General features: G+C 62.1%; 1 protein-coding gene across 1 annotated transcript; it reads right to left on the bottom strand.

The window, feature by feature from the left end:
- Positions 1–4,715: 4,715 nt before the first annotated feature.
- ABCG4 (ATP binding cassette subfamily G member 4) lies at positions 4,716–11,482 on the bottom strand (the record flags this gene model as incomplete). Its single annotated transcript, XM_084274840.1, has 14 exons — positions 11,245–11,482; positions 8,853–8,970; positions 8,642–8,774; positions 8,378–8,428; positions 8,049–8,194; positions 7,792–7,915; positions 7,434–7,548; positions 7,012–7,151; positions 6,654–6,752; positions 6,317–6,485; positions 5,650–5,750; positions 5,320–5,478; positions 5,052–5,170; positions 4,716–4,941 (listed from the first exon to the last, which is right to left on the bottom strand). The coding sequence occupies exons 1-14, from the start codon at positions 11,471–11,473 to the stop codon at positions 4,716–4,718; spliced, it is 1,929 nt and encodes a 642-aa protein (XP_084130966.1). The 5' UTR covers positions 11,474–11,482.
- Between the last annotated feature and the right edge of the window lie 2,877 nt (positions 11,483–14,359).

Here is a 14,359-nt window from a genome sequence, read left to right as displayed (position 1 = left end):
GAACACGGGGGCACACACAGTATTGGGGGGGGGGGTGTTGTCTTACCAGCAGCGCTGCAAGGGGAGGCTTCCTCTGGCCACAGCTGGTGGCTCTGCATCCCAGCCCGAGCAAGGCCCAGCGCTGCTCCGGAGTGAGATCCCCCCACGCTGGGCTCTTCCCACTGGGAAAGACCCTGGGGGAGGATGTGCTGGCAGGGCAGCCCAGCACCTCCCGGCTGTGCCTGGCTGTGTGACACACGCGTGTGCTCACACACACACACCCCCCCCTACCCTCTCACCGTTTGTGGATCTGCTCTGGCAGCCCAGTGAGGTGGTGCTGAGACCCGAGCCAGCAGTGTCAGTGGGGCTGCAGGCACACTGCTCCGTCCCTGGGTGCCAAGCCAGGGGTGCTGGGGCTATAGCCCCACACCTGGGTAACCCACAAGGCAACACTCGCACCCCAAAGGCCTCACAGAGCCCACCCATGCCTTTGCACAGGCTCAGCACCCATCCCCAGCAATGCATCCAGCCCCTGTACCCACCTCTGCAGCTGGATGCAGGGGTGCCCATTGGGGTACCCAGGCGTGCACATCTCTTCTGGTCGCTCAGGGAGGTGAAGGATCCAGGCAGTACACTATAAATATAAGTTTTATTGATGTGTGAAATCCAACAAGTACAGCTGGCATCTCCGAAAGACCGTAACAAGCCGCAACACCACCACCTCAACAGTTCCTGGGGCCCTCCACACAGTAGTGAGCAGCAAGCTGGGACCCAGGCACAGCAAGCTGGGACCCGGGCACCCTGTCGCTGTGAGGAACTTACCTGCAAGCACAGCACAGCTCAGAGAGCCAGGAGAATGCTGCTGGAGCCCAGGGACTCACCTCTGCCCTGCCTGGCTGCAGTTGGGGGAAACAGCTTTGCCCCAGCAAGGCAGAAAGACCTGGGCAAATGCCACCCAGGTGCAGGTTCCACAGCAGAACTCTGTCTGTGGGAGTATGCTCCCTTGGCCTTTGAGCTGTTATCCACACCTTTTTTTTTTTTTGGCAAATGGTCCCAAGAGAAAAACCAGCTCACCTCCAGTCATGTCAGAGCACGGGTTTCAGGAGCTGCACCTCTCTGCATGGTCCACCCCTGTCCTGTGTCACACGTGCATCCAACTGGACAACCTCCTCTGCACATGTGGACAAGGTGGAGGCTGGAAAGCCACAGGGTCCAGCACAATGGGGATGCACAGAGAGATCCCAGGCAGCTGCAGGCTGCCCATGGTACCAGGAGCTCCCACAGCAGAGGGACAGGACAAACGGTGTCCAGACGCAGTGAGAATGAAACACTGTTTTATTGCCTGATTTGAGAGAGGGATGAAACCCCAGGAGAAGCCCCATCCCCTCCCTGCACTAGCCCAGCTTCCCCTCCAGCAGACCCCTAGCACGAGCCGGGTGATGATGCATTTGCTCTTCTTGTGCGTGTGACAAAGGGGGCCTGGACATGCCTGGAGGTGAGAGGCCGTACCCCTCCTGCCCACCTGCACTCCCAACAGGCACAGGGGGAGAGGCAGTACCAGATGCACTGTGCCCGTGGGCTGAAGGAGACAGGAGAAGGGGCTGAAGCAGTTTTAGACAGGCGAGGTTAAGCCACTGGTCCCAGGGAGCCACATCCTCATCCATTCAAAGTGCATTGCAGGGGAAGGCAGGGGGCACGAGGGGAGAGGAGGTGTGGGGGGAAGAAGCCCGCTCTCCTCCATCACGCTCCTCATGATTATCCAGACGCATTCCCTGCTGGGATTCCTGTAGCCAGAAGCCCCCCGTGGCCCTGCTCCTGTGCTCTGATAAAGTGCATCCTTGCTGCTGCGTGCCAGACCAGCACGTGGGTGCTCCCCACCCACTCAGGACAAGGGCAAGGCCCAGCCTGGGCACCCCTGGGCCCCACATCACAAAACAGCCCCAGGAGCCCTGTCACAGCCTGGCTGAGCACTTACCTTGCCCTGAAGAGACCGTCACAGACAGATGCCTGATACCCAGTGGGCTGGAGCAGCCCAGCCTTGCTCCACTAAGGACCCTCCAGAGCAGGGCGGCTGCCCCCATCCCTCTGCTGTACCAGGGCAGAGGCAGCTCCCTCCAGGAGCCCTGCTCCTGTGGGGCAGGGGGCAACTGGGGAGCGGAGGGGCAATAGATCCTGAGTGTTCAGCCCAGTCCCACCAGACTCACAGTGCAAAGGTGCTCATCAGCCTCTCCGCATTTCTCCATGCCTGCCACTGCCTCTGGGATTGTCCTGGCTGAGAAGGAAGGGGCAATGGACGGCCCCGTTCTGGCACCCTGGCTCAATTTGCCCTTGGGCACCACCTTTGCCTGTGGCAGAGGCCCCCAGACCAGGCTCTCTGTGCCACTGGGTGCTCAGATCCCTCATCCATTGCGACCCCTTTGTACCAACACATTCACTTCCCAGCTCCCTTGCACGTGCTGGTACCCTTCTCTAGGATGCCTTAGACCAGCTGCCTTGGCCCTGGGGGTGACAGGCACCCATAAGCCCCACTCCCCAGCACCCCTCACCCAGCTTGAGGACACAGCCATGCTCCACCTCCAGAGCTCACTCAGGCCCTCTGCCCCGCAGTGACCGTGTACCTGGTTAGCTGGGAGTCTGCCCATTCACCCATGGGCAGAATCGTGCCCAGGAGACTGCAGCCCCCCGAGCTGGCACGGCTCCATCACAGAGCATGGCACAGGGCTGGCTGCAAAGAAAGATCCAGGAGCAGAGGGGGATTTTGTGAGGGACAGCAGTAAGTCAGACAAGAGCCCCTGAGGAAAACCCCAAGGGTCAGCACGGAAAGGGCTTCAGGGTACGTCAGGTTCCAGACCCTCTGTGCAGGAGAGCCCCACGGCTACGAGCTCCTGGCAGCAACACCATCCAGGCAGAGGAAACCCGGCCTTGCTGAGTGCCCAGCACTGTGCTGCCACGCTGCTGCCATCCACCTGCACGCCAGCCAGGCCCCGCTGCGCGGAGCAGCCCCCACTCCAGCCAGTAAAGCACAGAAACTGGGATTTTCCCAAAAGCCTGGCAGTCGCCCCGCGACCCCCTGCCTCTCAGTGTGCGGGCAGCAGCGTGCCACAGGCCACACCTGAACCCGGGCCCAGGCTGGGCAGAGCTGCCGTCCCCACGTCCCCACTGGCTGCCAAGCGGTGGGTCCCGTGTGGGGGTGATGGGTGCAGCCCTGTGCCAGCACACCCACAGGGACAGGCCTGTGCTACATGGCCAAGCAGCACGCCGATGCTCCGCCAGCTCTGGTCTGCAGTCTGTTCCTTTGGAGAGCCACGGAGGTGCTGGAAAGACTTCCCTCTGCAAGGGGGGGGCAGAGAGGCAGGCGACTTCAGAGAGCCACAGGAGACACTTGCCAAAAGGGACCTGTTCCTGATTGCAGCTGCAAAGCCCTTCCCAGCAGCAGGGTTTCCCAGTGCAAAACTCCAAGATCTCACCTGCTTTCCAGTCCTGGCACTGCTGGGACATCCTTAATGCACAGCATTGCTCTGGGAGGTCTGCACTGTGATGGGACCAGGCATCCCTGGGGCTGGCATCCCCTCCTTGCAAAGTCGGTGCTGAGCAGGGCTCATCCTGACTGTTCTGCTGAGACAGCCAAAGTTGTGCTGGGAAAAGGACAGTGAGGAGCGAGACGGTGCAAGGGAAGGGCTCAGGGCCAGCTCTTCTGCAGCAGAGGCTCCAGTGGTGGCACGGCTGAGCTCAGCTCTGATTTACAGCAGCCGGGGAACCTGAATCCTCCTCGCTCCATGCAGCTCCTGATGGGACCACCCACTTCTCTCTACGTTGGTTGAGTTGATCCTCTTGGCTCAGACCCCAAAGACAACAGGGACTGAACACGAGACTCCCCAAGATCTAAGAATACAGTCCCACTTCCACAGCTTCTGCCATATCCCTGTTTGAAGATCCCAGCTCTGAGGACAGCATCTGAGCAAAGGTCTGAGACAGAGCCCCAAGCCCTCCTCTCCCTGCCGGCTCCCTTTCCCCTCCACACAGGCTGGGATTTATAAGAAAAGAAAGAAAATAAAAAGGAAAAATAAAAAAAAAAAACAACAAAAAGCTGGGGGAGGGAAGGGAGGTAGGGAGACTTATGCTGAAAGAAAAAGGGGATGCAGCAATTTCTGTGGCTACAACAACAGGAAACACCGAAGCCTTGTGCAACTCAGCCTGTGTCCTCTTTGGGCTCTTCTGACACACATGCTGCTGGCCAGGGTGAGCACTGGGGCTGTGTCCTGCGCTAGTCATCCATCCATGCTCCACAGGTATCTTCTCCTGGCTTCAGCCCCAGGTTTAGGCAACCCCAGGGCACTGTTCCCCTGCTGCCTGGAGCAGCCAGTTCCCCTCTGCCTCGCTCAGCAGGCAGCCACCTCCCCAGGGCGCTTCCTGCTGTCCCAGTGTATGTGGTGGAGAAGGGCGGTGCTGGCCAGGGGCAACCCAGAGGGGCCAGAAGCTCGGTGGGGTTGGGCAGTCCTGGGGGAGGGGGTGGCTCATGCCAGGCTGTACAAAACTTTTGCAATGAAGAGTGCATGTGGAAAGGTTAAAACAGTTCCGAGACGCGTCAAAACCCTTCTCGACTGAGCTCAGCCTGGCTGGCACCCACCGGTGCCGCTGCCGCGGGTCCTGACCTGCCAGGAGCGCTGGCTCCAGCTGCAGAACGTCTCTCTCAGCAGGCCAGACCCGGGAATGGCACCAGCGCCCCAGGGCCCCCTTTATCTCTCTGACTTGACTTTATACCTGAGGACCAGGTAAGCCAGGAGCCGCAGGATGATGAAGAAGATGCCCAGGATGAGGAAGTCCAGGTAGAGCTTGGCTTCCTCCACATCCAGCTCCTGCAGGATCTTGATGGGCTTTTGGAAAGGGCAGAAGTCCTCCAGGCACTCCAGGTCCTCCCGCTCCATGGCATAGATGGTGAGAATGACGCCCTCGAAGCCGTACCTAGGACAGAGCACACCTCAGAGTCACGGCGTGTCCCAGGCACACCCACGCTCTCCCCAGCCCGTGGGAGCCCAGGGCAGGGGGGTTTTGGCCAGAGCACATGGTCCCACCTGACATAGGAGACGTAGGAGCTCCACTGCAGGTAGGTGGGGATGGTCTTGAAGCTGACGAAGAAGCCCGAGAAGAGCAGGACAGGGATGGCAGTGACAGGGCCCACAAAGGTGGCCACCTGGGGAGCAGAGGGTGTCATGTCCCTGGACACAGGCACACGGCTGCCTATGGGCACGAGTTCCCTCCACCCCCCTTGTTGTGTGTGGGACCCCACTGCAACTCCTCCCCCATCTCCACATAACAAGCAAGGCTGGAGCCCCGTCTGACCTGCAGAGAAGTGGAAGCAGCTCCGATGAGGAGCCCAAGGGACTGGGCCACCAGAGCTGTGGCGGTGGCCAGCGCAGAGAAGAGGAGGAAGCGGGTGGCTTCGGGTGGCTGGCCTGTCATCCAGTACACGATGCTGCAGTACGCGATGGGGCAGATCACCTGGGGAGGGGGCAAAGAGACCGCTCTGCTGGACCCATGGCGACCCCCTGCGAGGGATGGAGGGCTGCAGGGACCCCTCCAAAGCCAGCCTGGGGTGTTGGGGCAGATGGGAAATTGGCTGTGCCAAGGAAGCCACATCAGCATCGCGCTTTGGTCCAGCTGAAGGCTCACCTGGAAGGGCACATCCGCCATGGTCTTGGCCAGGTAATAGGCCTTCAGGCTGTACCAGTAGTTCAGGTGCTCTCGCAGGAATACTGACATCTCCTGGGGGACTGCATGGAAAGAAGGGAGTCAGCAGCCAGCAGCAGCCTGGCCTGGGCTGCTCCAGGCCCCATTCCCACCCGTCACGGTGCAGGCAGATGTGATGCTGCCTTGGCACAGAGCAGGGGCAGCCTCCTGCCTGCACCACGAGACGGTGCTTGAATCTTCACTGGGGAAAAAAACGGGTCAGGAGCTGATGTGGGAACTTTCTGCATGGAAAAGTCAGCTCAGCTGGGGGTTTCTGGGCAAACTTTTTGAGGAAGTGAAGAGAGGTGAAGCCACTGAAAATACAGCTTTACAGACATTTTCTCAGGAAACAAAAAACTCCAGCATCCTGCTTTGAGCCAGCAAGGACATCACAGCCAAACAGTAAATAAAGGACTGCAATAAGCCAAAGCAGAAGTCTTCCCATTCTTTGGTTTGGTTTTGTTTCCCTGTCCTCTCTTACTTTCCTCCTTTTGTCCAATTCATCTGGCTCCACCATAAACCACCCAGCACAGTCCCACCCAGCTAGAGCACCCTGCCTGCCCCGAGGGCTGGGAGCAGCAACTGGGTGTTGGGGGAAGGAGCTCCTTACAGGTGAGGATGGTGGGCATCAGTGCAGCAAACATGAGGAAGAGCATGGAGAAGAAGAGGAAGCCAGTGTTGTTGAAGACTTTGCCCGCGTCGTTGCCAATGTGCAGATAGAGCAGCCCGATCAGCACCCCGATGCAGATGTGGGACATGAACCGGAGGTGGGTCAGCACCTGTGGGCAGAGGGTACAGGGACTCAGCAAGGCAGGGCTGCATCCCACGGGCATCCCAGGGGAGCAGAGGCCAGCCTGCCTGCTCTTCAAGGGTGAGCCCCACTCCAGCCCTCATTCAACTCCCGTCTCTGCCGTGTCCCCAGTGACCAACAGGCCCCCAGCCCTCACCGTGTCCCTCAGGATGCAGATAAAGGTTCTCTTGAAGAGGATGCAGAACTGAGTTGAAGTGCTGGTGGCAAACGTGTGGCTCTCGATGTGGTCCACGTCCTGCAAGACCATGGGTGAGTCAAAGGCACAGGGCACGTCTGCAACACGGGCTCCCTACTACACTGGCACCCAAACTCTCCCGGTGAGCCCCTGGTGAGCACCCCTGGTGAGCACCAGCACTGCCTTGCTCAAGACAAGCGGAACCATCACAGGATAACCATGCACCGTGGGGCAGGGGAGACCGATGTGTCCCTGGGTGGGTACCCCATTATCTGCCCCCTCCCTGGTACTGCAGGAGGCTCCTCTCACCCCCACTTACCGTCACACAGTGCGCCGGGCAGGACGGATCAGCCTTGTCTGGGCTGCTCTTCTTCTCAGCCATGGTGCACATCCCGTTCTGGACAGCACGGAACAGGACAGGGTTGAGGTCTCCATACTCTCCTGAGGCCACCTCGATAACTGTGGAGGAGGAGAGCAGGCCTGAGAAGCGCTGACCCAACCCTTGCCATCACTTCTCTCAGCCTGCCCAGGCCGTGACTCGGTGGGACAGGGGAGTCAGAGCCCAGCACAGCCCCATGACACTGCACCACACGGCAGCACTGCCCAGCCAGCACTGGGAAGGGCATAGGCATCCCAGCTCCCTGGGGGAATGCCAGGCAGCCCATAGGGTTTCGGCACTCGGCTTGGTCCTTGCCACCCACTGCTCCCCACCACAGTCCCAAATGGGGAAGGGGCACTCACTGAAGTCAGCAGGGTTGTGGTATGTGGGGCAGTGGAGGCCAAGACCCTTCAGGTAGGGGATGAGGTTGGTCACGATGCCTTTGAAGATGCACTGGCCCTGGCTCAGGATGTACAGCTGCAAGAAAAAAAACAGCTATGGCAGGTACAGAGCAGCCAGGGCCACTGTCACCTGCTCCTGCCCACCTCCCTGTCCTAGGGGAACACAGGGCACCCTTGCCAGACCCCGGTCATCAGGGCTGTGCATCAGACAAGCCCCAGGTCAAACGCCTGCAGCCCAACTCTCCTCCCAGGAGAAGGATCTTGGTCCTGGGGCCAAAAGAACCCTGCAACGAATCCTGTGTCCTAGCCCAGACCAAACCTTGTCGAACATCTCAAAGAGCTTGGCGCTGGGCTGGTGGATGGTGCAGATGATGGTGCGCCCGCCCTGAGCCAGGGACCGCATCAGGGAAACCACCTGGAAGCACGAGGCGCTGTCCAAACCACTGCAGCCAGGCAGGACAGCATGGGGGAGAAAGAAACAGCAGAGAGAGAAAGGGGGAGTTGAGAGGGGAAGAAGAACATCCTGCAGGGATGCTGGGCAGGCAGTGCTGGGGAGCCCTGGCCCCCCGGCCTCACCTCGTGGGCTCATCGAAGAACATGACGGGCGGGTTGTTGACCAGCTCCAGGGCGATGGCCAGGCGCTTGCGCTGCCCGCCCGACAGCGAGATGGTGCGGGTGAAGGAGCACTCCAGCAGCCCCAGGGCCGTCAGGATCTCGTTCACCTGTGGGACAGCCTCAGTTGCCTTCGTGGACCCTCATCCCACCCCTGCCATCTCCCTTCAGACCTGCACTGCTAGGAGCCCTTCGGCATCCCCTGCTCCCCCCCCCCAGTGCCCCCTCCTTCCCTACTGTCCCTCTCTTGGGGACCAACAAGGCTGCCCGGGCCTGCCTCCCTCTGCACTTACCAGTTCCTTCTTCACCTCCTGCTTCTCACTCAGCTTCAGATTAGCAGAGACCTGTGGGGAGAGGACGGGCAGCAGGGAGACACGACTGTCAGATGTAGGGAACACAATGGGCTTCGTTGTGGCCCCGTCCCAGGAGGGAGGGCTCAGGATGAAGGGAGAGAACAGCAGGATTTCGTTCCCATGTCCCAGAGCCCCTGGAAATCCCCAATTGCAGCGTGGTCCAGTGCCTGAGGACACAGACCAGCAGGCTCCTGCACCACTCACCATCATGGCCTCCAGCACGGTGAGGTGTGGCAGCAGCATGTCATCCTGCATGATGTAGCAGGACATCTTGCGGAAGGTGCGCAGGTCCCGCGGCCGGCCGTTCACCAGGATCTGGCCCTTCATGCCTGTCTCCCTGCAGGAAAGAGGCATGGAGGGATGCAGCGCTGGTCCCTGCACCCCCAGGCCCACTGGCTTCCCCCCCCAGACTCACCTGTAGCCAGCCAGGATGTTCATGAGTGTGGACTTGCCAGCACCCGAGGGCCCCATGATCCCAATGAGCTCCCGCTGGCAGAACTTCCCTGACAGGCATTTGAGGAGAGTCTTGTACCCTAAAGGGAGACAGCAGCATGGGGTTGGCTCTCCAGAGCAGCAGCACTACAGGGACCATCCCAGTGCCTGGGGGAGCTCAGGGCTTTCATCCATTGTACCAGGGGCTGCATATGCCTGGAGACTGTCTCCATCAGCATCCCCAGGGCTACAGCCACAGCACTTGTCATTTCCAGAACCTGACCCTGGTCCTTGGCTGGCCCCACCTATTTCCAAAAATATACATGCCCTGGATCACAGCAGAGACCATGGATATCTCTGGGTCAGGCCACGTAGCAGCTGAGGAAGATCACCAGGCTGTGATGCTGGTCCTGGGCATGTTGTCCCAGTTCCCAGGGCCAGTGGAGATGGGCAGTGAGAAGCAGGGTAGCAGGGAGCAGGCAGAGCCCCCAGGCCTTTGCCTTCATTGGTATGCACACTGTGAGACCCGGCAGCAGCCACTGCTAATCAAACCTGGGATCATCCCTCTGATTAGCATTTCCTGGCAGAGGGAACACGATGCATCGCAGTAGGGAACAGGCTCAGGCTCTCAGGAGCTGCCCCCAGGACACAGCCCTGGCAGGAGAGCGATGCTGTACAGGGTGCTAGGACCAGGCTGAGCCACGGACCAGGTCTGAGCATCTCCCTGCTGGAAACGCGCTCCCCAGGTACCCTGCGGCAGCAGCTGGCATCGGACTAGGGCAGCGTGGCCACCCCCTGCCTGCAGGCTGGGACAAGCCCCTGGTCCTAGCACTGCTCCAGGGTGGGGAGTCCCTCTGGCGCACCCATCCCCAGGACAGGGCGCCTGGCACCGAGACCTCCCGGTCCCTCCCCTCCATCCCTCAGAGTAAGGCAGGCGGCACCCAGCACCCCCTGGCAGAGGGGCGGGGGGGGCGGATGGGGGGCTGTGCATGACGGCAGCAGAGCGAGCATGCCCAGCAGCCCCAGCTCATCCCAGCAGCACGCACATGGCTCCGGCTCCGCGCATGCTGCTCACGTCGGCGCCACTGCAGCTTGCGCAGCGGTTACTCGCGTTCATTGACTGCCAGTAACCCCTCCGGCAGCCTGCCCGGAGCCCGGGGGGGCGGCGGGAGCTCCCCACCGCTCCTGCACCTCGCCTGGGGAGAGGAGAGACCCCCCGCCGCCACCCCGAGATGCCAGCATCCCCCCTGCGCGCTCTTCGCTGGTCCAGCCGCCCAAGCCCTTCCCTCTCCCTCCCGGTCCCCAGGACTCGGGGTGCCTCAGCACGCTCTGCCCTGCTGAACCCATGGCTGTGCTGCAGCTCCTCCCGAGATGCTTCCTGAGCATCCCAGACAAACGGGCAGACCCCATCCTGAGGGACATCAGAGCCAGTCCCACATCTTTCAGTGCCTCAGTTTCCCTAGCCGTGGAGTCTGGCTGGGGACAGGGCCAGAAGCCTCACGCAGCAATGCTGGCTGGCAGGACACCCTGACGAGCAGCCCTGCAACCCCTGCCTGCTCACCCCAGGCCCCCACTCACCCCTACCTGCCTTCTGCCTCCCCAGCTCAGCTCCCCCCCTCCACCTCATGGGGCTGTCTGATTGGCATCCCATTAACTGAGAGCGCTAATTAAAGCAGACTACCACCCACCAGCCACCATCTGCCTCCCTTCTCCCCACCCTGAGCTCTCGGCCAGTCTCGCACGCAGGAGAGGGGACCGTGGCCCCAGCCACACAGGGAAGAGGAAATCTTCCTCTGCTGGAGAGGAAATCCCCTGCAAACCACACCGGTTCTCCACACCGGGCTGCAAGCTGGGGCACCCCTTGGGGTGTCCTGCTGTTGGCACATCTCACACAGCCATCAGACCCCAAAGAACAGCGTTGGGAAAGCTCATCCATCCCAGCTGCCCTTGACCCAGGAGATCTGCCCTGTCTCCCCGACACCGCCCTGGCCAGAGCCTCCTGCCTGGGATACGATTCTGCCTCCTGCCTTCCTCCAGCGTTACACAACAGAGGCCCAGCGCAACCGCTGCGGGACACGAGCCTCCCCCCACCCAGCAAGGGCAGCCAGACACCGCGGGGCCGCAGGGCACAACAGGGCGGGCATGGGGCGAGCAGCCCCGGCACCTCCCGCTGAGGGTCCCCACGTGCAGCCCCCCCTGCCCTGCACCCAGACAAGCCAGCAGGCAGGGAGCAGGGAACGGGCAGGGGAGCAACGAACCCAGCACAGAGGGACACAGCGGGGATGTGGCTGAGATCAAGGCAGACAAAACCAGGGAAGGGTGGGATAGCCCTACAGGACCCTCCCCCAAACCCTTCCTCAGCCAGCAGCTCCTACCTCTCTTCCTCCACCAAGAGCCTTCCCGCACAGAGTAGGACAGGTCAATGAACTCGATGTTGACAGCCGAGCGCTTCGGGAGGTGGGAAAACCTCTGGGCCTCGGTGATGTGGTTCTCCACCTTCTTCAAGTGGGTGGTGAGGAGCGGTGCGTCTGGGGGGCTGGCGTGGCACACCGTGTCCTCCAGCGCGATGGAGACGCACGCGGGATCCATGCCCTTCTCTGCCATCCTGCTGCTCTGCAGGAAACACGTCGGGATGGACACAGTGAGCCCCTCGCTCAGGGCCAGAGCTTGCAGGGACCAGCCCACAGCCAGTCCCCTCACACACTCTCCTCCTGGCTCCAGGCCTTACAGCCCCCCCTGCCCTGCGATACACTGCCCAGCTGTGGCCTGGCATGCACAGCTGGATGGAAAATGGACTTGGCCAGGGCAGCCAGGCCTGCACTGAGGGGCTCATAGCACGAAGCAGCTGATCAGCTCCACAGTCAATAATTCATGCACCTCCTGTGGCTGCGTCCAGCTCTGACAGCAGAGCTGGCAGGCTCTTCACTCCCCCAGCCCCGCTGCTGTTGGGCTCCCCGGTGTGTGCAGGATGGGCTGTGGGATGGCTGAGGTTCTGCCCTTGACAGGGGACACCCAGCTGTGCCTGGATGTCCCTAAGGGCTCACCAGGTATTACCCCTGCCTGGGCTCGCAAGGGCTGGGAGTGCGCAGGGATAGGGTCCCAAGCAAGCAGCCTGTTCCAGCCAGTTCCTCAGACAAAGCACGCTGTGCCTCACCCAGGCTCCTGGGGCAGAGCAGCTGTGGCTAGATCAGTCCCTTAGCTGGTGCCCAGGGTCCCCGTGGCCTTGCTAGGACAGGCTTAAGAGAGGAGGGAGAAGGCCCAACTAGTACCAGTCCTTCCCAGCCTCCCTCAGCCCATTTCACCTTCGTGGCTTTTACGGGCACAGCCTCAGAGACTGGAGCAGTGCTTGCCTGAGGCCGTGGTGTGATGCTAACACACACACAACCTGCCCAAGCATCCCCTGCCAGGTGCACCCGGTGGGATCTTCTGCTGGTGACTCTCCCCAGAGCTGGCTGCAGCACAGCCGAGCTCCTCACGTCTCTGCTTGGCTTGGCCACTTCTCTGCAGCGCTTGGGGGGGAGGATGCTAAGCCAAGCAGGGGGGGGATGCACTAACCCCGGGCCCCGCTGCGGCACCACGGACTGGGAGGGGGTTGGAGATCCCCACAGCACCCACAAAAGGAGACTGAGCTCTGCCTAAGCAAGGCCGGGCCCAGCACCCATCTCACCCCCCTAATGCTTTGCTAACCTACATTCTGCCGAGGCGCAGGCTGCCGACAGCTCCCCCGCTGCAGCTGCAGTGCACACACACCCCAGCCCCTGGAAGGAACAGCGAGGAGCCCAGATCTCCCCGCTGCAGACACATCCATCCCTGAAAGGGCTGGAAAAAAGCCAACCCCAAACCCTGGGAAGAAGAGGGATGCAGGATCCCGGCGTTCAGCTCCCCATCTCGGCATCCGCGGGGTTTGGGGCACCCTTGGCACGCAGCCCCGGGGGGCTCCGGGCACGAATCGCCCTCGGGCTCACCTTGACTCCTCCGGCTGGGCGTCACAAGGAGCGCTAAATCCCGCAAGCCGCTCTGCCCGGCTTAGCCCCTCGGCCAGGCGAGGAGGGGTGGGGGAAGGCAGCTTTGTCGGGATGCTCTTCCCTTCATCCCGGCTCCCTGCAGCCCCCGCCGCCCGCACGGCCCCCGCCCCGGGCAGGGGATGGAAGGAAGGGGCTGCTCCGGGGATGAAGGGGCTGCTCCGGGGATGAAGGGGCTGCTCCGGGGATGAAGGGGCGCCGCGGGCTCTCACCTGGCAGGCTCCGGCCGCCGGCTCCTCTCCGCTGCTGTCGCCGCCGCCGCAGCGCCCTGCGCCTCTCCCTCCTCCGCAGACAAAGGGGCGATGCCCGCGGCGGGGGCTGGGGGACGGAGCCGGGAGCCCCCGGCCCCAGCAGGGAGCGGCTCGGCGGTAGCCGCCCGGTCCTCAGTGTCGGGACCCGGGCTGGGCGCTGGCCCGGCGGGTCCCCAGCCGGGGTCTCCTCCCCATCATCCCTCCGCAGGGCTGGGCTGGGCTGGGCAGGGCAGGGCGAGACGGGCGGCTCTCCGCCTCCGGCCCAGCAGCGGTTCGCAGCCGCCCCCTCCCCGGGCGCAGCCCCCCGGCGCTGTCCCTCTCCGCCGGCTTTGTCCCCGCTGCCGCTGCCGGTCGGGGCGGCGGGACGGGCAGCACTGCCAGGCAGCGAAAAATCCTCTTAAAGGGACCGGCCCTATTTCCCCCTCCCCCCGCACGCCAGAAGGCCCTGAGCATCCCCAGTGCTGCCGACGGGGGGGGGTGCCAGCCCTGCCTCTGCAGCCCCCCAGCACCCCTACCCGGTGCCCCCGCTGCTGTTCATATATAGGGCAGAGCCCACCACAGCTCCCCCCCCTCTCCCCTCGCCCATTACCCCCTCAGCCCAAAATCCCGCAGGCCCAACACGCCCTAACTGTGCTCCCAGCCCAGATCCTCCCGGTCCTGCCCTGCCCTGGGACAGGGGCTGCACCAGACGCTGGGTGAAGCGCAGGCTGCCTGGGGCACCCACACGTCAAGAGCCAGGGGCTGGTGGGCTTACAGCTGGCCACAAAGGACCTTGATAGGAGGGTGCCCCCCTCCCCGGGCTCTTCCCCCCAGCACACACTCCCCTCTGTGGCTCCTCAGGAGGACCTGCCGTCCCCTGGCACCTCCACCCTCCCCAGCTCCACGCCTGGCTCCATCCTCCATGTTACTCACACCTCTCACCCACCACAGCACTTAAACATGAAAGACATATGGAAATGAGTGGCACTAACAAGAGTATTAATTAAAAAGCCATCTGCTGAGCCAAGGAGAGCTTTCTCCTCCCACAGCCAGCCTTGGGCTGGGACAGAGTTTAGGGGCAGTGATTTGGCTCCTTGTTGGAGCAGGATACAGCCAGAGACACTGAGGCAGGGTGGCCCACAGGCTGGGAAGGGGGAGGACACAAGGAGGTAGCCATGGAGTCAAGCTCCATATGGAGGTCTTAAGTCATCTCCTCATGGAGCAAAAGCCACACAGGA

This window comes from Gallinula chloropus (genome assembly GCF_964237585.1).
Source record: "Gallinula chloropus genome assembly, chromosome: 24".
NCBI lineage: Eukaryota > Metazoa > Chordata > Aves > Gruiformes > Rallidae > Gallinula > Gallinula chloropus.
Note: the sequence above shows the minus strand (reverse complement) of the source record. Positions and strands in the feature narration are given on the sequence as shown.